Source organism: Perca fluviatilis, chromosome 21 (genome assembly GCF_010015445.1).
Source record: "Perca fluviatilis chromosome 21, GENO_Pfluv_1.0, whole genome shotgun sequence".
Lineage (NCBI taxonomy): Eukaryota > Metazoa > Chordata > Actinopteri > Perciformes > Percidae > Perca > Perca fluviatilis.
In genome coordinates, this window is record NC_053132.1 from 10,250,328 (window position 1) to 10,272,838 (window position 22,511).

The window sequence follows — 22,511 nt, forward strand, 5'->3', positions numbered from 1 at the left end:
AAACAAGACATGATCTTGACCAAAAGAATTGTGAATATTGACCAATAAAGTTCATTCTGTAAAAATATGCAGATATTAAATTTGACCTGTTGTAATCAAGTTGATCTATCCTTCATTATGCAAAGTGACATTGGTTTCAGCAGAGACGGCGTGTGTTCTCCTCTGCGTCTGCACATAGTCTAAAAACTGATTTCTTTTGAAGGTTATTGTCATCAAGCATTCCCAAAACAGCTCTCGCCTTGCGGAACACCTCTGCTTTAACGCCATCTTCTGGCAACTTCAAACCGCTTAGGAAACTTCTGGAGCCCTCCTGAATTATAGCCGAAATGGGAGTGATTTCTTTAGTTAGAGAATTTTATAAAATGCTTTTACTACTAGTCCTAATAGTGGGACCAAAAATGCATCAGTCTAGAGAAGTTTTGGCCTGTTAGGAGTTATTTTCTACTCTTATAATACTGTATGGGCCCAGAGCACAGCATAGGAAAAAAAGTGATAAAACACAGACAGTCACACACAAGCATATGAGGGTGAAAGCTCTGGGGAAAATAAGAGAGATCTCTTGAAAGAGTCGTCACTTCATGTCCTTATCTCTGATTTAAATGTTTCTGTACTAAAGCTGGCCATCATAAAGTAAAAATTATTTTATTTTTTTTCTTGACATTCTCCTCCAGAAAGCTCCTCCTCTCGTGGCTCGCTGGGTCCCCTTTGCAGCAGTGGCAGCAGCCAACTGTGTTAACATTCCTATGATGAGGCAACAGTAAGTCCTGCTGTGTTACTGCTTCAACTCCCCAGCCGCAACATCATCCTCCGTACTCCGCTGTTTAAGTTCTTGTTCAGGTTTTCCGCGGGGTCTTAAAAAGTCTAAAATTTCAAATTCAATATGTTAGGCCTTAAAAAGTCTTATATTCTCTGAAGTATTGTGTTCTAGGTCTTAAATAATTTTAAGCAGGTCTTTATTTTCCTACATCCATGCAACACTACCTCTAATGCACTTTTTTGTTTATCCTGTGGTGTTCGCTAGTCCAAATATAATTTTGCTGTATTACAACTACAAATGAGACCAACATGCAACTTACAATGCAGCCAATCCGCTTTCGTGTGATTGGCACGAGTCTCTTTCGGATTGTACGACAGACATAAAACAGATTTTATTCTTCAGCTTTGGGGAAGTGCAGGTTAAGCGATACTTGGCTTGAAAAAAAAAAAACTGAATTTAGGGCTTAGTTGATGTTGTGATAAAGGTCTGAAATATCATTCATAATGGTCTTAAAAAGGTCTTAGGGCGCCTGGGTAGCTCACCTGGTAGAGCGCGCGCCCATATAAAGAGGCTTAGTCCTCGACTCAGTGGTCACGGGTTCAACTCCGACCTGCGGCCCTTTACTGCATGTCATTCCCCCCTCTCTCTCCCATTTCAAGTCTAAGCTGTCCTGTTGGAAATAAAGGCCTAAAATGCCCCCCCAAAAAAAAGTCTTAAATTTGACTTGGTGAAACCTGTAGTTTTTGTTGTTTAGAATAAAGGGACTACATTTTGGATGTGTAACCCTGTCTTGTAGAATGACAATAAATTGACCATGAACCTTGAATAGTTTGCCATGGTTCCCAGGGGATAAATCCTATAGTCTCTGGTGATTCTCTGACGTTTCCTGTAGTGCCACCAAAACTTGCTATATTAAAGGTGCTCTAAGTGATGTGACGCATTTTTTAAGTTACAAAATTTTTTGTCACATACAGCAAACATCTCCTCACTATCCGCTAGCTGCCTGTCCCCTGAACACACTGTAAAAAAAACGCGGTCTCTGAAGACAGCCCAGGCTCCACAAACGGCAACAAAAACAAACCGTGCCAACCTGCACAACAAACCATAAGAAACAGAGTTCCAGCCAATAAATGACAAGAAGGAGCTGGTTGAGTCATGAATATGCATTGTGGAAGTAGCCTACGTGCTAACACTGCTGCAGTGATGGATCAACCAGCTCCTTGTTGTTACCCAGATTGGATAATCAGATTTTAAAGCTAATGTTTCTCCTAATATTGTTTCTGTTTGTTCTCTGATGGCGAAGATGGGAATCATTAAAGGAAATTCGGATTCAGTAAAATCCGCTCCTGTATCGTTTCCCTCACTGTCGAAACAATGGGCAGCAACCGCCTGCTCTCTGAAAGCACCTTTAGTCTTGCTTAAATGTTGTCGTTATATATTTACTGCAGCACTTCGCCTTGTTTATGTTTTACTAATGGAAAAGAAAAGACTAAATTACTTTAATTTAGTCTTTTCTGTCTCTTTTTAGTTGTTTTACACATTTTAAAGCCTGTCTTATGGTTCTGCGAAGGCTCCACACAGAGCTTTCGCCATAGCCTATGTAAGTGGCCTGATGTTTATACTTGTGCGCTGGTGTGTGCGTGATAGAGCGAGGGAGAAGTGAGAGAGTGACGGTGATTAGCTCAAGAGCGAGTACCGACTCTAGAGTCATAGTGAAAGAAACAAAAGTGTCTCCCCTGGGCTTTCTGACCACGGTGAGGCATCTTTAGCAGGAAAAGTTAACCCTCTCCTTGATTTCATGTTACATTACATTACATTACATGTCATTTAGCTGACGCTTTTATCCAAAGCGACTTACAATTACTATACAGTATATCAGAGGTTGCACGCCTCTGGAGCAACTAGGGGTGAAGTGTCTTGCTCAGGGACACATTGGTTGATGTATCGCAGTGGGAATCAAACCCAGATCTCCCACACCAAAGGCATGTGTCATATCCACTGTGCCATCACTGCAGTTTTTTTTTTTTTTTACTTCACCTTCATTTTGTCTCTTGTTTTTCAGGGAAATTCTTAATGGTATTGCCGTCACGGATGAAAATGGCAACAAACTGGGCCACTCTAAGGTCTGTACTCTGGACACACATACTTTTATGATTAGTTAATTTTAAAATAAACGTACAATAGCTTTCCTTTACTATTCAAAACGTGTCTCCAAATCTTGCTTCATGTACCCCTGTAGAAAGCAGCCGCAAAAGGCATCACTCAGGTGGTCATCTCTCGGATCACCATGGCTGCACCAGGAATGAGTATGCACAAAAAAAGTTCAATCCTAGAAATATATTATGTTGAATTCTTGACGTCATCCTCTCCCTCTCTTAACCTCTTTTCTTCTCCTCTGTCAGTCATCCTCCCCATCATCATGCAGAGGATGGAAAAATACAAGTTCATGCAGGTTAGACCTTCATTACCATCATCACCAACCTGCTAAGGTGTGCGTCTGTCATCAAACTCTTTCTGTCTCTTCACAGAGAATCACGTATCTCCACGGACCAATTCAAGTGATGATGGTGGGAGTGTTGTAAGTACAGAGGGTTTACAGGGTAACAGGAGTTTCAATGTGCTCAGGACCAGGTTTTTTTTTTTTTATTATGGCAAAAAAAAGTAACTTTTGTTTTCTATTTTTTTAAGTTTGGTCTTCATGGTGCCTGCTGCCTGCTCCCTGTTCCCTCAGAGATGGTAACAAACTTATTTCTGTACTTTCACTTTCTGACACATGTAGCTTATAAATATAGTACTCCATTCATTTATCATTGCACTTCTGTAACATTGTCGATGTGCCTTAGGATGGAAAGTTAAAATGATCAAAACTGTTGCAGCAGAACCAGAGATGTCATCTGTTTTTATTATTATTATTATTATTATTACCAACAATGCAACTGGACCACTGACAGTCTTCTTAATATATACTGACAATAATGTATATTTTATGAAGCTTTGTAGAAATGTACTTTGCCGTACTATGTTGCAAATACTTACTTTATTTAACCATCCATGTCACAGCAGCAGTACACGAACAAATTAACACAGAATAGTGCAAAAACAAAACAAAAAAGTATGCTCTTTTTAAGCTTAGGAATACAGGCTTGCAAATTAATGTAATTATACTTGCATTAGTTAAGGAAGTGTAATAATAAAGTCTAATAACTTACTTTTCCCGAAATATATGAGTAGATTTAGTTACTTTTTTATTGAAACAGCTGTGTTCTCCCCAACTCATGTTCTCATTAGTGATGTTTCTGACAATTTGTTTAGTCAGAAGGGTTCTGCATTAGCTTATTTAATCAAACATTTTTATTTTTTCTCGCTCTTTCCCTTTTGTCCACATATCCCTCCCTCGTCCTAAAATCTCCCTCTGTCCGTCTACATCAGCTCTATGGCCGCGTCGAAGCTGGAGCCCGAGCTGAGAGATGCCATCGTGTCTCAATATGGAGACGCTGTACGTGTCTACTTTAACAAAGGCCTCTGAGGCTGAGAGGGCTGATTAGCATTATCTGTTCACCACACAAGCCTGAATACATATGTGTTTATGTAATGGTGTTCATCTTCGAATTGTTAGTCATGAAGAAATGCTTGTTTCCCTACATCTCTCAAATTGTTGCTTATCGGTGGGATGATTTTGATCAATCATGTCACTATTTCTTTGTATCTGTTTCTCTTTCTTTGGTTCAACATATGTCTGTTTTCTTACATTAAACAGATACAAGGGGCACTGTGTACTCCTGTTGAGAAACCCAATGATCTCCTCTCAGGAACAGCATATTACTTTGTCAGATTAAAGCTCTGTTAGTTTGTCCTTCATGGTGTGACTTGTCAGCATTGTTTTCATTGGCTGTTTGTTTGTGTCTCAATGCCTTTTTAAATGGTGTCATGCTCCTTCTGTTTGCCAAGCTTCCTTACAATCTGTGCCTTCGATAAAACGGGAGGAGCTGGATTTTTGTATTTTTTTAAACCAAAATTGGCTTTACTTCAAAAGCAGAAAAATACTTCTATGCGTGGATTTAAACTTCTAAAATGGCCATTCAGTGTGTGTATGGAAGTTTTGTGTGATAAAAGTGGAGGATACTGCCCTCTTCTGCCAGAATGGAGGTAGATGTACGACTTGTTTGCATGATTTATCTAAAAGTTTGCCAGTCGGATCATGTCGCTGTGTTAAGTCAAACTGGTGCCGTGATCCTCGTGTAGGCTGGAATAAAACCACATAAATATTTGAAATATAATGCCCTGTAGTGTTGTTTTTATTTATTTTTATGTCATCTCAGTGACACACTGGACACAGTGGTAGAAGCACTCAGATCCGTTACTTATCTAAAATATAAGTAGGCCTCTTTGGTGGAACTGCTACCTCAAAATTCATGGATACCTCTTTTTGTAAGGAGTCACAAGCCAAACATTTTGGGAACCCCTGGTTTAAGCTTTAATAAAGGGTTGTATTTTATAAGCTTTATGTAAAAAAACAAACAAAAAAAACAATAAGCTGTAAAGTAACCAGTAACTCCAGCTGTCCAATAAATGTAGTGCAGTAAAGTACAATATTACCCTCTGAAATGTAGTGGTGTAGAAACATAAATTAGCAAAACATGGAAACACTCAATTGAAATGCTACCTGAAAATTGAACAAAAGTAAACAATCAACCACTGCAGACAGACTGAAGAAACTCAGCATCTTCAGGGACAAATTTATGTGCAGTAATTTTCATTAAATGTCTTCCTGTTTCAATACACACATACGGACTGTTAGTTCAAATTACATATTTTAATTGTAATGTTAAAATATGGGAATGGGGTTAAATCATTTTTCATAAATATAACCGTAACATGAGACCTTTTTGAAGCAGCAACGGTTGGATCCAGCCGGAGCAGGCAGCGCCCCCTGCCGGTTCAGCCCGTACTGCCGGGAGGAGGAGCCGCACGGGCTGCTTTATAAAACCGCCTTGATCCTAGAAAAACGGAAACACTCCCTAAAGACAGACAGCTGCTGACACCAGCCAAGACATCTCCGGGGGCCACCGAGCACACAGTGAAACCTCACCTTTACACCGGAGCTGAGCCAGCAGACCGCCCGGTGCTGTTAACCAGGTTTCTGTCGGTTAAAACAATAAAAAAAAAATCGGAGGGGGACGCTGCTGCCTGCCGCTGGAACTACACTGCGACGCATCTGCGCAGCACACAGCAACGAAGAGACTGAAAAAACGTCGCATCAGTGTTTATGAAAATGCCGTTTTCCATTAACGGCATCCTCTGCACGCTCGCGCTGCTGGTCCTGTGGCGGGCGGAGGAGCTCGCTGAAGCGTGCAGCTGTGCTCCGGTACATCCGCAACAGGCGTTCTGCAACGCCGATGTAGGTGAGTACGGCACCAGGGACTGTTGTTGTTGTTGTTGTTTACTTAGCCCATGTTGCACCAGGCTCCTGCGCAGATACCGGAAGCTACAGCGGCGGGTTTCAGCCCCTCTGCCCGCCTCCGGTGCGCGCCGAGTAGGCTATGCTCTGCTTCTGGAAACCGCTGGAAAGCCTGAAGGTGGAGGGTCCTCAAGGCCATGGCCAGATAGTTTGCATTGCATCCAGATTGCACACTTGCGCATACACAAACACACGCAGATCCCATTGTCATATTTGGTCATGATGACAACAATACACCTCTAAAATACCAAAGTAGCCATTTGGGAAGCACAGAAAAAAAAAGAGTTAAAGTTGTTTAGGTGTCATGGAGGCATGTTATGAAGGGGGACACACAACCACAAACACACGCAAGCTCATTTTAAAAATAAAGTCCCCTTATCATTTATTGTACACCACCATAAGAAGTTAAAAGTGCACCTGTTAAAATGATAATTAACTTTATGGTAATTATTTATTTTGATTTTGTTGTAATATATCAGTATACAAAACCCACAATAAGAAGACTATATTGTTGTAGGGGTGTAAGTGCACTGTGTTTGTGCAAGTCGGTGTAATACACAGGAAGGAGTCTGGGACCATCACTGTACATAATGTCTTAGGTCTGGAGCAGAGTGTGGCTTCACCCCTCAGCTGTTTCGGGACGGAGCTGCGTCGCCTGGCTTTTGCAGGGCAACGTGGCACAAGAGAGGCAAAAGAGACAAGGAGGGAAAGAGCAGAGAGGAGGACAAGGGATGGAGAATGTGAAGAGAATTTGTTTTGGGGGTGGGGGGTTGAATCTAAACCACAGAATATGTCACACCACAAGCTTTCTTATTCTTCTTCTTTTTATTTCCATTCCTGCCCTTTTTCTTCCTGTGAGGGGTGGTGCTGGGAGGAATTACAGGAATGTTGCTGGGATTTTCCCAACTTTGCGCGTCGGTAAACGCAGACACACACACACACACACACACACACACACACACACACACACACACACACTCTGGCTACAAATGACATCTGGCTGTCAGTTCAGGGTGTGTTTTAGAAGGAAAAAAACAATAAAAGTCACAGTCCAAGTTAAAATATGAATGGTATTCTTCAGAATGAGAAACTTTAAGGCGGCACTACTTTGGCATTTCTTCCTTTTGACTTATTCACACATGCCTACACACACTTCCACATGCATGGGTGTGTGTTTGTGGATAAGACGCAAAATGACATCTCTATTTTCAGGTGTGACTCAATCTCTCACCTACAGGACTTAGAGACACCCTGTCTAACAGCAGAGGTGTATTTGTGTTTGGTGTGCTCATGTTGTTTTTTAAGGGTGCATGAGTCAATATAGCTTTTGTCAGAGGAAGGAGGAGGATGCACACAAAATGTGCAATGGTCAATGTCATTGTCCGGCGATGGTTTTTAGAGTGAACATGAGGATGAAACTCTGGTTTTGGCAAATCTAAAAACCCCAATCTGCTGGGAGAAACACACAGATCAGACACTGCACAGGCAGGACCGTAGATGGATAATCAGAATAGAGTTGGTTGTCTGGTTGCCCAGAATGTGCATGTAGGCAACAACAAAGTGACTTTGTCAACAGTTATGTGGTCTGAGAATTTGATATTTTGTGTGTGTGTGTGTGTGTGTGTGTGTGTGTGTGTGTGTGTGTGTGTGTGTGTGTGTGTGTGTGTGTGTGTGTGTGTGTGTGTGTGTGTGAGAGAGAGAGAGAGAGAGAGGTTTAAGCCCACAAGCCACTGAAATTAAGCAGTGTCATGCACCTAGTGAGTGTGATCTGCAATAATCACACTCACTCACACACATGTGCAGACACAAACATCCTCGTAAATCTGTTGCCCACAAAGGGGAACTTCCCCGGCTGCCCTGCCCAGTCAGACTGGCTGGAGGCTGGGCGTTTGTGAACTTTGTGGAAGACCAGAGTACCCCTTCTGTCTACAGGAGAGGACATGCAGCAACACATTAACACTGACTGTGCATGTCTCATTACATAGAAATATTTTCTTCATGAAATGTACTAAACATGCACCGTAAGTTGCTGTGTTGAAATACATTTTAGAGTAGAAACAATTTGGATAACCTACAATATTTGTGTTTAAATTGTGTTTACATATACATTCTTTTACAAGAACTTCACTGGAAATTAAAGGTGCGCTAATGGACATTTCAACTCATTGTTTTGGTTTTCTGGCTTACATTTTGATTCAGTCTCACCGCTCTCAATCCACATTGTTTCCAGCAGCAGCAGGCAGCTGTTGTCAGTGAAAAAGCTCAAAAAATCCTAACAAACGGCAGACAGACATAGTTAGAGACTAGCTGGGGAACATAGAGGAGCATTTAGCAGCTAAAGAGAGATCTTTCCCTCAGGAGTTGGTATAGACCTAAGAGCTAAAAGAGAGTAAATATTGGACTTCCATTCATCATGTAACCTGAAACATGAATCCAAATGAATGATAATGTTGTTCCGTATCAGCTGGATGTAAATAAACAACTGTTTGCCATCAACTTAAAAGGATGTTTACATGTTCCACTGCCCACAAGTAGCAAAAAAATACATAATATATAATATAATATAATTAATGCAGCTTTAAATGTTATAGTGCTAAACCACTTGGCTGATCAAAAAGGCCAGTTTCTCAAATGTGGGGATTTGCTGCTTTTCTCTGTTTCTATATCCTCACAAACTGGATACTTTTGTGTTTTGGACTGGCGTTTTGAAGATTTTGATGGGCATTTTCCCAATTTTCCTACATTTTTAATAATCCATAAATCTAAACACTACTAAAAGTATACATGCACAAAAAGCCAATACTATTCAATGATATAATCCCGTTGATGTGTTGCTCTGCTGTCATCATGAAGACCTTTTCAACGGAAACCAGAGCTTTTGTCTTTGCTGCACAGGTCTTCACACAGATGTTGTCAGAGGTCATCAAGCCGGCTGAATTGTGTTTGAGGGCGGTTCTTCTCTGGTCAAATGACAGGTTAAACAGAAGGCCCACATACGTCTGGAGCTAGAAAAACCACATCAGGAATGTGGAGGATGATTCGGTGGTCACTGGAGTATGAAAAAAGAAATGGATTGTCATGCGGTGTGATTGAGTGCGGGGGACTTAGGATGTGGTGCGTGTGTGTGTGTGTGTGTTTTCATACAGGGGTTGCATGGAAAACATTGCATAGTGCAACTGATACTCCTGTAAAAGTCATTAAAATATCGTCCTGTTCAGAGGGGGGCTAGAAATGTCGGTCAGTTGGTGGTTTATGGAGGGGGCTCCTGGCTGCTGATAGACTGCTGATGATCGGATGACTTTAGGATCAATCTGCAGTGAAGCTTGGTAGTCGTGCTATTTTAGCATCACGCTGTGTAGTTTGCCGCCTCTGCAACACGCTGTTTAGACTGCACAGGATGATCCGTCTGGCTTTATTGCAGGGGGGATACTGAGAAGTAAACATGTCTGCAACACCAAGGTAGACAGATAAGCTCCCATAATAGCAATGCATTGTGAACAACAGGGTAATTTCCCCTCAGTATTGTGTCCTGCTGCTGATTCTTTGCTCATTAGTTTGTGGCTCAGAATGAGGTCAGGAAATGAGAGCGGAAAAACTGAGAGGAATGCAGGAGAGAGTGCCAGCCAGGTATACTGGTGTGTGTGTGTGTGTGTGTGTGTGTGTGTGTGTGTGTGTGTGTGTGTGTGTGTGTGTGTGTGTGTGTGTGTGTGTGTGTGTGTGTGTGTGTGTACACTCTGGCTGCTGCTGCATATTTGCATAAACATCAGGAAATAAAATGCTGAAGTTTGCTTGTGAGGAACCAGGATTGGTTTCTCTGAAGCACTGATAAATGACTTTATAAAGCCAGTTATCAGTGCTGATAGTCAGCTCCATTGCATCCTGTAATTGTTCATCTCAGAGTCAACAAATCTCTTATCTCCTCCTTGTTCTCCTTTTATTAGAAAATAGATTTAATTAGATAACACACCCTGTTATATAACAACTTAAACATTAAACATTTTTTACATTCCTTTATTTGTCTTTGGCCACTTGTAGGCAGTGAGACAAGCTTTAAACACAACGTTGACATATTATCACCTCAAGAGGTTGATGATACAAACCGGCAGACTCCAAGCTAAATTAGAACTTGTTTGGAGTCGTGTTTGTGCCCAAATTATAAATGTAAGTCCAATATTCAGGGCCGAAAAACAAAGTGTTTATAGTTCTGAAAGTCAAAGGCAGAGTGGAAAGCCAATCACCATACACCTCAATAGATTCAATTAAGACTTTAGTTTCAATGCTGCATTCAGATTGAATAGAATTCAGGCTTTTCCGCAGTGTTTTATAGTGGAGGCGTATATATTTGGGTGTTTTTGGTTTGTTTGTGGACAAATCAAGCCAATTGAAAATGTAACCCTTCACCTTTCTGACATTTTATAGACTTGACAATTGATAGAATTTGTCGTAGTAACGTGCAGAAAAGCACGCATCGTGAACAAGGAGGGAAGAATAAAAAAGGGAAGAGGAAGGAGCAGAAGGAGGAGACGTTATTAACTGTGGGAGCCATGAACCCCCATATTTGTGTCTGCTCCAAGTCATAAACTGAACCCAAGGGTGTAAGTCGTGTGTGTGTGTGTAGCCATGTGTACGTGTCCTCTGTTCCTGTTTTTTTTTTTTCTCTCTCTCTCTATTGCTCATATTTTCCATTCTGAATAAATGCCCGAAGCATAGCTGAAGCTTGATGTAGTCAGTTAGGCCATTAAAAAAACACACACGTCAAGAAACATGCTTTTGTTTTTTTTTTTTTTTTTTTTTTTTTTTTTTTTTTTTTTTTTTTTTTTTTTTTCTCTCTCTCTCTCTGCATATCAGCTTTCAACTTGTACTCTTATATTCCTTAATTCTGCTCCTTTGACGGTTTCCTGGTCATGTTTGGAAGCAGGAAGCTTAGTGTTACAGGCCAAGTCAGTTTATGTGTCTGGCCCTCATGCAGTTTTGCACCAAATGGGAACCCTTGTTGTGTTTTCATTGACTGGGCATGAGACATGAGACTTCAGGCAGCTGTGGAGGTTGTGTCGGTTGTTGTCAATCTGACCTTTTGTTAGCCTGGGATGTGGTGAACAAGAATCTTGCTGTCATTTTCCAAGCAAAAATGCCAAATATTCTCTGCTGTCAGATTACCCAATGTGAGAATTTGCTGCTTTTTATATAATTGTAAACTGAATATAGCGCACTGCAGTGCCCTGCAACACCATGAACTACTACACTTCTAGTCATTCTCTTTATTGTGACTATTATTTGCCACTGTTCATCACACCCCCAACCGGCACCGTCAGACACCCTTCTACCAAGAGCCTGGGTCTGTCCGAGGTTTCTTCCTAAAAAGGGAGTTTTTCCTCGCCACTGTCGCATTTACGCTTTTATGCATGCTCTTGGGGGGAATCACTGGAATTGTTGGGTCTTTGTAAATTATAGAGTGTGGTCTAGACCTACTCTATCTGTAAGGTGTCCTGAGATAACTCCTGTTATGATTTGATACTATAAATAAAAATTAATTGAATTGAATATCTCTGTTTGTCGGACAAAACAAGAAATTTAAAGACGTCACCTTGGGATTTTTGAAATTGTGATGGGCATTTTTTAATATTATCTAATATTAAAACAATGAATTGATTTATCTGGAAAATACTCATTGTGAACACCTTGTTCACATATCCAGTTGCGTGCAGCAGCTTTTTGCATCCTTTTTTTTAATTTTTTTTTTATTGACAAAGGTTTAGTCTTTTTTTTGCATCTACTTTCTGTCTTTTGATGATGGGATCACATATCGCTGTGGTCCTGTGTCCTCCACAGTGATTCGAGCGAAGGTGGTGGGAGAGAGAGAGGTGGATTCTGGGAATGATGTCTATGGGAATCCCATCAAGAGGATCCAGTATGAGGTCAAACAGATCAAGGTAAGAATACACTGATCAAATGTGAATCCTTAACTTGATAGAATATCCACCAGATGCCTCCCAGTATTTTGATGCTCAGATTTCATTCTGACCTTTGACCGGCTCGCTGTGGTTTTGTTCCAGATGTTCAAGGGGCCTAACTACGACATCGAGGCTGTCTTCACGGCTCCCGTGTCCGCTGTCTGTGGCGTTACCCTGGATGTCAACGGCAAGAAGGAGTACTTGATCTCAGGTGAGATTTGATGTCTGCTTTGTTTCTGGAGAGATTTCTCCAACCCATACACAAACCGAAATGTAAAAATGACATGTTGTGGAAATATTTCTCAACTTGACATTGTTACTCTTCAGTTTTCTTGTACGGATTAAACAAACAAGAAATAACGTGTTAATTAGTGAGCTTTAGAGGTGCTGATAGGCAGATTGTGTTACCTTTGGACAGAGCCAGGCTAGCTGTTTTCCCCCTGTTTACAGTCTTCATGCTAAGCTAAGCTAAGCTAACCGTCTCCTGGTTGTAGCTCCATACTCGGCGTACAGTGAGAGCGACATCAATATTCTCAGCTAACTTCTGGCAAGACGCTGAATAACCATATTTTCCAAAATGTTGAACGGTTACTTTAGGCATGCACTATACTTGGTGACATTTAGTCAGTTACTTTATTTCAGATTGCCATTAAATTTTAACAGCCGTAAGTCATTTATCTAGAAAAATACCAAATATGTGTTTATTTGCTCCAGCCTTTCTCTGTTTTATATCTTTTGTAAATAGTATTTTATTGTTGAAATATTATAATAATAATACCAAAAATAAACTTGTATTTCTGGTAACTTCTAATGGGCAATTATTATTATACTATATTATATAATATTATTATACTTATAATTATACTAAGATGGAACCGTACAAACAAATAGCGAAAGAATAAAAAGACAAACTGACAGTTAATCAGATATCAACCTCCTGGTGTAAACAGCCGGGCAGACAAACATGGCATTGGATAAAGACTAGCAGGCCATTTTGTGTGTTGGAGGAGCAACTGTTTATGTTATTATGGGTAATGATACGCTGCAGACTAAACCCTGTGGCGACTGGGAGTGACCTTGTCTGTCGTGCTACAGCTTGAGCTCCTGAGAGTTGTAAATGTACGTACTGTATATCTCGTTCACCCTGTTCGAGGTGATGATGACCATGAGATGAAAATAAAATATTTCTCTCTGCAAGATACCAGCCTGATGGGAGCTGGATATACTGTGACTCAGTGACTGTCCATGTCCTTGTATTCATATTTACTTTCACAGATAAGGCTGCAAAAAAATGTTTTGCTTTTGCGAGTTTAAAGCAAAAGTGGGAATTCACTTTATTCACTTTCTTGCAGAGAGTGGGATGAGTAGATTGCTTCCACGCTAAATATGAAGTTACAGCCAGGAGACGTTAGCTTAGCTTAGCATAAAGACTGAAAACAGGAAGAAAAAAACGCTAGCATGACTCCAAAGGCAACAAAATCCACCTACCGTCACCTTTAAAGCTCACTTATTAACACATTGTATTGCATTTGTTTAATTCGTTTAAAACCAAAGCGTAAAAATGTAAATTTTACCATTTTATGGGGAGTTTAGTGCCTGACTAGTTACTGTGACTGTCCCAAGAAATAGTCCAGCCCATAACCCCCATAAAACTTGTGTTACCTAGCTGTCCCCTGCCTTTAGTTTTTATGCTAAGCTAAGCTAACTAGCTGCTGGCTGGAGACTTATATTCAACATACAGATGAGAGTGGCATCAATCTTTTCATTTAACTCTCCACCTGAGAGTGACTAAGCATATTTCCCAAAATGTCAAACTATACCTTTTCATGTTTTGTATGCTAAATCTGGGTGGTATTGTGACTAAAAGCAGCAGAATGAGACAGTGCAGTGAGTAGAGGAGACATAGAGGATCATGATGTCATTCATGCTCTGGTTTCCCCATCGCAGACAGAGATGCACCCGCAAACACTCGGCCCTAATTACAGAGAGTTGTAAGAGGAGGAACTGCTGAAGCCAGCGTTTCCTCTCTCTCAGACTGTAGGACTTGAGCAGTGGGAAAGGCAGTTAACTTTCTGCAGACCGGAGCATCTTTTAAAACGATTCATCCTTTCTTTAGTTTAAAGGGTTAACCGTTGGAAGAGTTGCAGTGAAACGTGAGTCAGTCCCGTCTGCGAGGACCTGCTGTAAAGACTTCAACATGTTGAGAGTTGCTCTGACAGACAGATAGCGGTGAAGTGAGGAGGACGCGGCCTGAGCAGATCTGTAAACTCAAGTTGAAATATCTTCTTATTTTGACTGGTGCCACTCATGCATGAAACATAAGCACCAGCTTTTTCACACAGAGGACAGGTGGTCTGTGTTGATGCCTGCAGGCACCCGTCTGAAAAGTAACAGATTTGATCAGTTTTACCTGTGAATCTGTTGTCTGACGCTCATAGTTTGACCTTTTGTCTAATATGAGCATTTATATTGATGCAGCTGCATTTATGATGTTGTTGTGTCTGAATTTCCTGTCATTGTGAAGCTTTTATCGCTGTCTCGTTCTTTTGCAGGCAAGGCCGAGGCCGACGGGCGCATGCATGTGACCCTGTGTGATTACATCATGCCCTGGGACTCCTTGAGCAACACCCAGAAGAAGGGCCTTAGCCAACGCTACGAGATGGGCTGTGAATGCAAGGTAAGGCAGGAAAGGACTGTCTGTGTATGTATTGTTTATCTGATTTGAATTAGTTGACAGAAAATCAAGTTTGATAAACCAATTCTTTTTTGGTTTCAGCTTCTTATATGAGAGGATTTTTTTTTTTTTTTTCTGTTTTCTGTTTTTGTAGGGATTAAACAAACAAAATATAACATGTTAATCATTGACTTTTTAGGTATTTTTACCGAAACTATTAAATACTATTACTATATATAAAAAAAAAAAAGTCTACTGACCTCGTCCTGTTGTCTACTGATCCCAAGACAAGAAATTCGGAAATAAGTAGAGGAATAGAGAAAGTAAAAAATGTGTGCTGTCAAACGATTGAAATATTTAATCGCGATTAAACGCATTAATGTCATAGTTAACTCGCAATTAATAGCATATTTTTATCTATTCTAAATGTCGCTTGATTTCTTTTTGTCCAATTATTTTTTTCTCATTTTAATGCTCTTATCAACATGGAAAAGTAGATCGGCTTGCTTTGTGCTTTTATCGCCTGGCTTTGACAAGGGGGCGGAGAATTCGCATCAGCTGTGTGCTTGGCCATCAAGTGGTATTTCAGACTGGACGTGCTGCGATGATAGCTCAGTTACACAACGACAAAACACACAGATCACTTTGGTCTTGTCAATGGAACCATTTGGCAACTTTTTAAAAGTAAACTTTCCGTTCAGAATCTTATTGGCGTCCATTTCGGCGTCTCGCACCCGCCGTCCACTCAAAGCGTAACGTTAGCCTGCTACTCTTTGGGCCGGCTTGCAAGCCCAAACAAGTGTGTGCGGCGTGCCTGTTGTGTTGTTTCCGGTCTAGCTAGATCCGGTGTGGTGTTGTAGTTTTTCAAACGTTACTAGTTGTTGCAACAGCATGTAAAAAAAAACTACGAAGTTTGCTAGGCCAAAAAGAACGTTAATCTTGTGATAAAAAAATTGACGCCGTTAAAATGGGTTTGCGTTAACGCGGGTAAATAACGTGTTTAACTGACAGCGCTATAAAATCTAAATACAAAAAGACATATAAAACTAAAATAAGAACAGAAGTAAAAATAGAAACTAATACAATAGTAATTAAAGAAAATTAGAAGGCAAAAGTGACCATGATGTGATAAGCAAGTCTATTGTATGTAAACTGCAAATAATATATAATATGAAAAAGTAATTATGCTTAGTGTTTGTGTGGATATTAATATAGAAATATTATATGGTATATACTGTAATAAAACGTTATAAGTTATTGTTTTTTCAAATTATATCATAACTTGACTTTACATGACTCCACAGTTTGTGCACACAGTATAGGGAGATTGTTCTGTGTGTCTCTGCAGATTGTGCGCTGTCCCTCTCTGCCCTGTGAGATCTCTGCTCCTGAGGAGTGTCTGTGGACGGACATGATGATCGAGAAGCAGGTGCACGGACGCCAGGCCAGCCACTACGCCTGCGTCAAGAGGGCGGACGGCTCCTGCTCCTGGTACCGCGGCATTGCGTCGCCCAAGAAGGAGTTCCTGGACGCCGATGACCCTTAATCACTTGGCTCGCCTGACTGCCCACTGCACAGCCTGGCTGGAAAATAAATGTAAATGATTCCATTGAAATTTAAGATAACATCAGGCAATGTGATTTTTGATTTCTTTTTTTTTTTTTAAGGCAAAGCTAATGTGACTAAAATTACCTGCTGGTCCGAAAACAACCTTCAGCTCTCTTTGTATTTGTTGTCCGTTAGCATTTCAGTTAGACAAAGCAACACGAGGCCGCTTTCAATTTCAGCATTGCTCAAATTGAACTGAAGAGGCTCGGAGGTTGTTCTCAGACTCGGGTTGTTCTCTGTAAAAACAAACCTAGCATCATGAGACATAGACTGGTCAAGTGATGATATAACTTCCTCCTGAGGCTGGCGTCAGGAGGATATAAATTCTCGGTGAGACAGAGCACTTCCTGCCCCGCAAAGCGCTTTAACAGCTCTGCTCTCCAACTTCACAAGTCAATCCCGATCTACGGACAATCATTCGTTGCCCATCGTGTTTCTACTTTTATTACCTCATTCTCCATTTTATTCCAAAGCCAAATTCCAAGTTGCCTTTTTTTAAATGATTGTCTCGCTCTCTCCGAACACTATTAGTTACTGCTTCCCTCATCTTCTCTGCTGGGAGCCGTTTGGCCACCGGTGACGTCGGACGCCCACTGCATGCTTAACTGTTTTGTTTAAAAAGAACATGAGTCATCTTGGCTGATCTTTCCTGGTTTGATTAGGTGAAAAATCTTTTCTTGTGGAGATTTTAACTCAAGTCTGTGGCCGTCACAGGCCTCACTGGACCAGTCTATGCTGTGTAAAGTTGAGCGCTCTAAATTTAAACCTGCTCATGAGGTAAAACACCACCTCACCGCCCCACAGTCCAATCAGAAATATCCAAAATGTCTCTTTCTCATCTCATCTTCATCCCTCTCCCTTGTTATCCCCACTATGTAGCTGTACAGTACCTATGCATATACTTTTGTTGTTACTTGATGATTATTATTATTATACTGCTTTAGAACTAGATTTGCACTTTTTGAGGATGAGTTCCAGTAAAGACAAGAGCCTGAACACTCTGATGTGACAGTGATTATAGTTCACCGAGACCGACAGATCCACCTCAGGTGCAGATTTCTCCTATTTTGAGTGCTTTTGGTGATCCATATTCACAAACTTATTCTCGCTATCTTTGTCATAACAGAGAAAATAGTACTTGCAATCAAAGAAAAACAAAAAAAGTGGCGTGTGAGAGGTTCGGATATAAGGGATTTTTGCAGATTTTATGTGTGAAAGACAAAAACAAAAAGAGCTTTGTTGGGTGTTATTTCAGTGTCTTTGTATTACCTGTTGATTGTAAATGCCAACAGCAGTTTCAGGATTTGCCAATATATTCTCGCAGACGGTTCATTTCATGAGTAATAGGGTCTTTACGTGCTTAATGTTAGCTTTGACTCGTCTTTCCTGCTCCTTCCAGTTATTAATGAAAGCTTCATCGCTGTCATAGAAAGCAAGTTACTCAATTGAAGTTTACAGTGCTGTTTTATACACCTCAAGCTACATTAACAAACAAATATATATATGATGGAGTATTAGAGGCATAATTTAAAAGTAAACTCTTTCCATTTTCCATTACTTTGTATTTTTTCAGTGTTATTATTATACCTGTCATGATTTTTGTGTGTTTTCGCTGTCTTTGTCTATGATGTCTTTAGCTGTAGTGTCGAGGTGAGAAGGTCCTCTTGCGCTGGAGTAACGTGAGAGTGAGAGAGATGAATCCTTTTTGGAGAGGTGTAGAGAAATGAGAAATGGGTACCTTGTGTGAATAGAGGACTGTGCATGTGTTTGATGCTTTGTGTAAGTCCGGGCGAAGGACAAAATATTCAGTATTATCAAATAAAAACCACATGTTTGAAAAAAAAATAAACACTGCCTTTTTTGTCTTTTTGGGCGTTTGCTGATACGGTTTCAGTGACGTGATGCAGGCTAAATGTATGGAGGCCCAAAGTGTTCAAAAATGAGTAAATGAATACAGTAATACATTATGAAGCAAACCTTTGCTTTATGCTAAATGTTGATGTTGGCACAAAGCAAAGGTTTGTTTCATAATGTACTGTATTAAAGCATTACTGAACAGCTTCACAGATTAGCTAGCATGGCTCTAAACTAGATTAGTCTTGATATTTCGAGCGGTTTGGTTTCAAAATGTCTGTTTTAATTTTACAAAGCTACCTTTTCCAATAACCGTTTTATTTCTTACCATTTCAATCATGATGGAAAAAGTCCATTTGTCCTTCTAGGCAAACCGTGCAGAGACGGTTATGTAATTGGCTGTAGCTTTGGTCTGATCACATAACGGGCTCCGTCTTGTTTATCATGATTGACAAACGGGACATGATGAAATAAAATAGTCACTTGGACAATGGTGTGTTGAAATGGAAACACTTTCAAGTAAAAAGTGCTGGAATGAAATAACGAGACCAATCTGGTTTACTGCTATGCTACATGTAGCAACTTTATGAGGCCGTTCTTTGGCACAGTGCTGCTTTGAGCTAAATGCTTAAATCAGAATGTTAACGCACTCACAAAGACGATGCTAACATGTTTAGCAGGAATAATGTTTACCTTGTTCACCGTCTTAGCATCGTTAGCATGCTAACCTTAGCTAATTAGCACTAAACACAGCTGCTGCAATGTATCTGATAATGGCGCTAGAGGAAAGGTTAAAGATCACAAAGGTATTAGAATTCATTTTGAGGGGAACATGAATGAACCAAATGTCATGGCAATACATCCAATATTTAAGATATTTCAAAGTGGTGGACAGACCACTGTTTTCGTCATGTTATTCATGATTTTATATTTCATAATGTCTTATTTATTGACTTTTAATCTGTAGAACCACTGAAACAGTTTCTATAATGAGTTGCTTTTTATTTGTGCCCATTCCATTCTAGATTTAACCTCAAAGCATTAATAATGTTGGTGTTTTTAGCAGTCAAACCTTGCCTTGATTTGGCGGCTGTTCATTTCCCACTGAGGTCGTCGGTGTGTGAGGGACGTGTATGTAGAGTGGAGAGGATGTGCCGGGAGAAGGGCAGACAAATATTCATAAAGAGATGTGGTAGGCTAATCGACTCAACTAGGAAAATATTTGAGAAATGTGCAGGCAGAGCCCAGACCAGGCGGTTTTGTCATCTCTGTTCATTCTCTCCTCGATGTCAAACAGGATTGTAATAATCATCCGGTATCAGAGCGGATTTCACTTCTTCCTAAACTCAGAGGTCACTGTATCTGAGTGAGGGTGTGAATTCAGTTATAAGTGTATTTAGAAAAAGTGGACTGATGTGAGGCGTGTACATGACTGTCACTTCTCTTAAATCGACAGTTGCTTTTGACTTCTCAACTCTTCTCAAGAGTTGGGTAACTCTTGAGTATGTGAGTCAGTGAATTGTTGATGCAACCTCTGATTTGCAATCACGCTTACCCAAGACATTGAGGACAAAGAGGAAGAGACACAGGATATTATGTAATACTTACAAGAAAACACACAATGTGCACGTGTGAATTATGAATTATGAATCAAAGAAAGACTTAAACCTTGACATTGTTGGTCTGAGGCAACAAGAAGTCTTTTGACTCCCCACATCTCACACTCATAAATATTTTACTTTTTACTCATTGTTATATCTGGTGGTATCTTTCTAATGAATCAAATGATGAGCTGAAGAGAGTTTTGTTGCATTTTGGGCGGAAACACATGAATAGGGTAATATTAATGTGACTAGTTAAAGCAACACTATGTCATTTTTAGCCCTACAGGTTGTCTCATTGGAATTACAACTCGCGGACGCGAGTTGTTGTTCCAATGAGACAACCTGTAGGGGGACGCAAAATTACAAATCCCACTATGGCTACGCCAAGATCCGCCCTACGAAGCAGCTCGAGTGGTTAAGGTTAGGATAGCCGATTGGTCAGGGGATATGACCTGTACAAATGGGGTTACGTTACCTTGAGTTCTCATGGACGCCTGGCCAATAAATACTATTGAAGGGCGGGTCTTGGCGTGACCAGATTTGGTAATGATCACCCTTGAGGGGGCACTATGATTGAGGTAGAAGTGTTTTGGCCTTTTACTCAATGAATGGGAAATTTGCCATTGCATTTCACTGCAGACTTTGGAGCTTGCATTTAGTCAAATTTCCTAACTTATGCCTCGCCGCCGTTGTGCTTTGGGTTCTCCTTTCACAGGCTCCGCTTTCATGGGCTCTTAGCATCGTCAGGCGTGACTTGCACCAGGGGGGACTGGCGCTGGGGAGGCTTGGACCCCGTCATAACTGCTTGCAGTTTTAGTTTTTATTTACATTCATTACAATACAGGAATACAGGATACAATAGGCTACATAAAGTGCAGATTAAGTAAACATTACAAAGCCGGTGCAAAGTGAGGTGTAGGAAGTAAGACGACGGATATGCGAAAGTGATATGGTAATAACACAATATACATGAATAAACAGTCTATAACAATGCTGACATGTAGTGAAGAGTCAAACACACACAAAAAAATGGGTCGGTAGCATACCACAAAGCATCACGTGGGCGTTGATGAGTCAAAGAGCCTGGCAGCGTAGATATACCGGAGAGATCTGGCGCACAGTCTGTCCCGAGGTCGCCACTTTGGCAAACTATGTTAGCCCTATGCGCAGTGCCTCGCACAGGTCATCAGATTCTGAGTGTGGAGCTTTAGAGGCTGGAAGGGAGGACTCATTGGCCGTGTCCTGGCCCAGGATCTCGCTGACTGTGTCTGACAGTCCCATGTAGTCTCTCCAAGGCTGGAAAGGCTTGCTGTCAGACTCCATGGATGGAGCTGGCTGTAGCAGGACTCTGCAATCCAAAAGAAAAATGCAGTTATTTATAATTATTTATATTGTCAGAGCCAGGTGGCGATATGGATCTTTTTGCTAAATGTATGTAAAAAAATGAAATGGTTAAATATGCAATTGGATTTTTTTTTTAATCTTCCATCCTTGCTCTGCTGCTGAAGCTTCTATCAGTCATTTGCTGGGTCAAATCCTGGGAACTGTGTTATTCCTGCAGGGGTGAATAAGTGAACTCACCTCTGAGTCTCAGGAGGACGGCTGAGGAGCTCAGGAGCGACATCTTGTGGCCAGAACCTATTATATATTACAGAGGTTTTCTTTAGCTATATTCTCAGGCGGAACAATATAGTACTTGGGCAGAGTGATATGCTCGCAGCAAGCCTGTCTGAGAATATAGTTCCCGGTTTGTTTACGGATAGAAGATGGCTGTGTCTCATGTTACGTTGTTTTTTGTACACGCTCTGACTCTACAAATCACAACATGTAAATAGGAACATGTTGGCGTTATTTTGTCACTTTTGTCACAATTCGGAGCAGTAGGCTAGTTGGAACCAGTTACCTGCAGGATCTGTGCTGGGCTAAGCTAATGCTGGAGTCGTCATACAGCGTTACAGTACGCACGGAGATGAGAAGGGTATGTATCGACTTGTCTTACTCTGGGGGTTACGGTGAATAAGCAAAATTCCCAATAAGTCTGCGTGTTCCTTTAATACAGCATGCATGTTACCTGGTTAACACAAAGCAATGAAAAGTAGCCTAGTGTATATAATTAATTCCATACTATAAAATCAAATTTTGACACTGTAAGAACTATAAAGCTCCAGCTAACTTCATACTCTTTCTAACAAGTGCATGGGCACAAACAAAATAAGATAAGATAAGATAGACTTTATTAATCCCACACTGGGGAAAATTCTTGTGCTATAGCAGCGCAAAAGAAAAATGTACACACATCAGAATAACACATTAATTAGACATAGGAGAAAAATTATACATAAACTATAGGAAATGGAAAAATATAATAGAATTATAATATAATAATAATAGTAATAAAACAACCGTATTTACACAATAAACAACCTTATATAAACAGACATAATATATAAACACAGATACGGTATACAGATGAGTAAGGTGCGAATTAATAGAGATGACATATTGCACAGTTGGAGGTGACACGGAGTAATAAATGGATACATGAGGTGAGTGTCACTTACTTAATTTTGGTAGTTTGTGGTTTAATTTAGCTCTGTTAAAATCT

General features: G+C 40.5%; 2 protein-coding genes across 2 annotated transcripts in view; both read left to right on the plus strand.

Moving 5' to 3' along the window:
- sfxn2 (sideroflexin 2) overlaps positions 1-5,034 on the plus strand; it is a 7,664-nt gene extending 2,630 nt beyond the window's left edge. Inside the window, exons 4-10 of the mRNA XM_039788492.1 lie at positions 672-757; positions 2,820-2,880; positions 2,997-3,063; positions 3,160-3,209; positions 3,286-3,335; positions 3,446-3,493; positions 4,187-5,034. Coding sequence (XP_039644426.1) covers positions 672-757; positions 2,820-2,880; positions 2,997-3,063; positions 3,160-3,209; positions 3,286-3,335; positions 3,446-3,493; positions 4,187-4,283 — 459 coding nt within the window. The 3' untranslated portion in view covers positions 4,284-5,034. The remainder of the gene's footprint in view (positions 1-671; positions 758-2,819; positions 2,881-2,996; positions 3,064-3,159; positions 3,210-3,285; positions 3,336-3,445; positions 3,494-4,186) is intronic.
- A 712-nt stretch (positions 5,035-5,746) lies between these two features.
- timp2a (TIMP metallopeptidase inhibitor 2a) lies at positions 5,747-18,297 on the plus strand. Its single transcript, XM_039788494.1, has 5 exons — positions 5,747-6,159; positions 12,045-12,145; positions 12,269-12,377; positions 14,719-14,843; positions 16,189-18,297. The coding sequence occupies exons 1-5, from the start codon at positions 6,024-6,026 to the stop codon at positions 16,384-16,386; spliced, it is 669 nt and encodes a 222-aa protein (XP_039644428.1). The 5' UTR covers positions 5,747-6,023; the 3' UTR covers positions 16,387-18,297.
- The last annotated feature ends 4,214 nt before the right edge of the window (positions 18,298-22,511 follow it).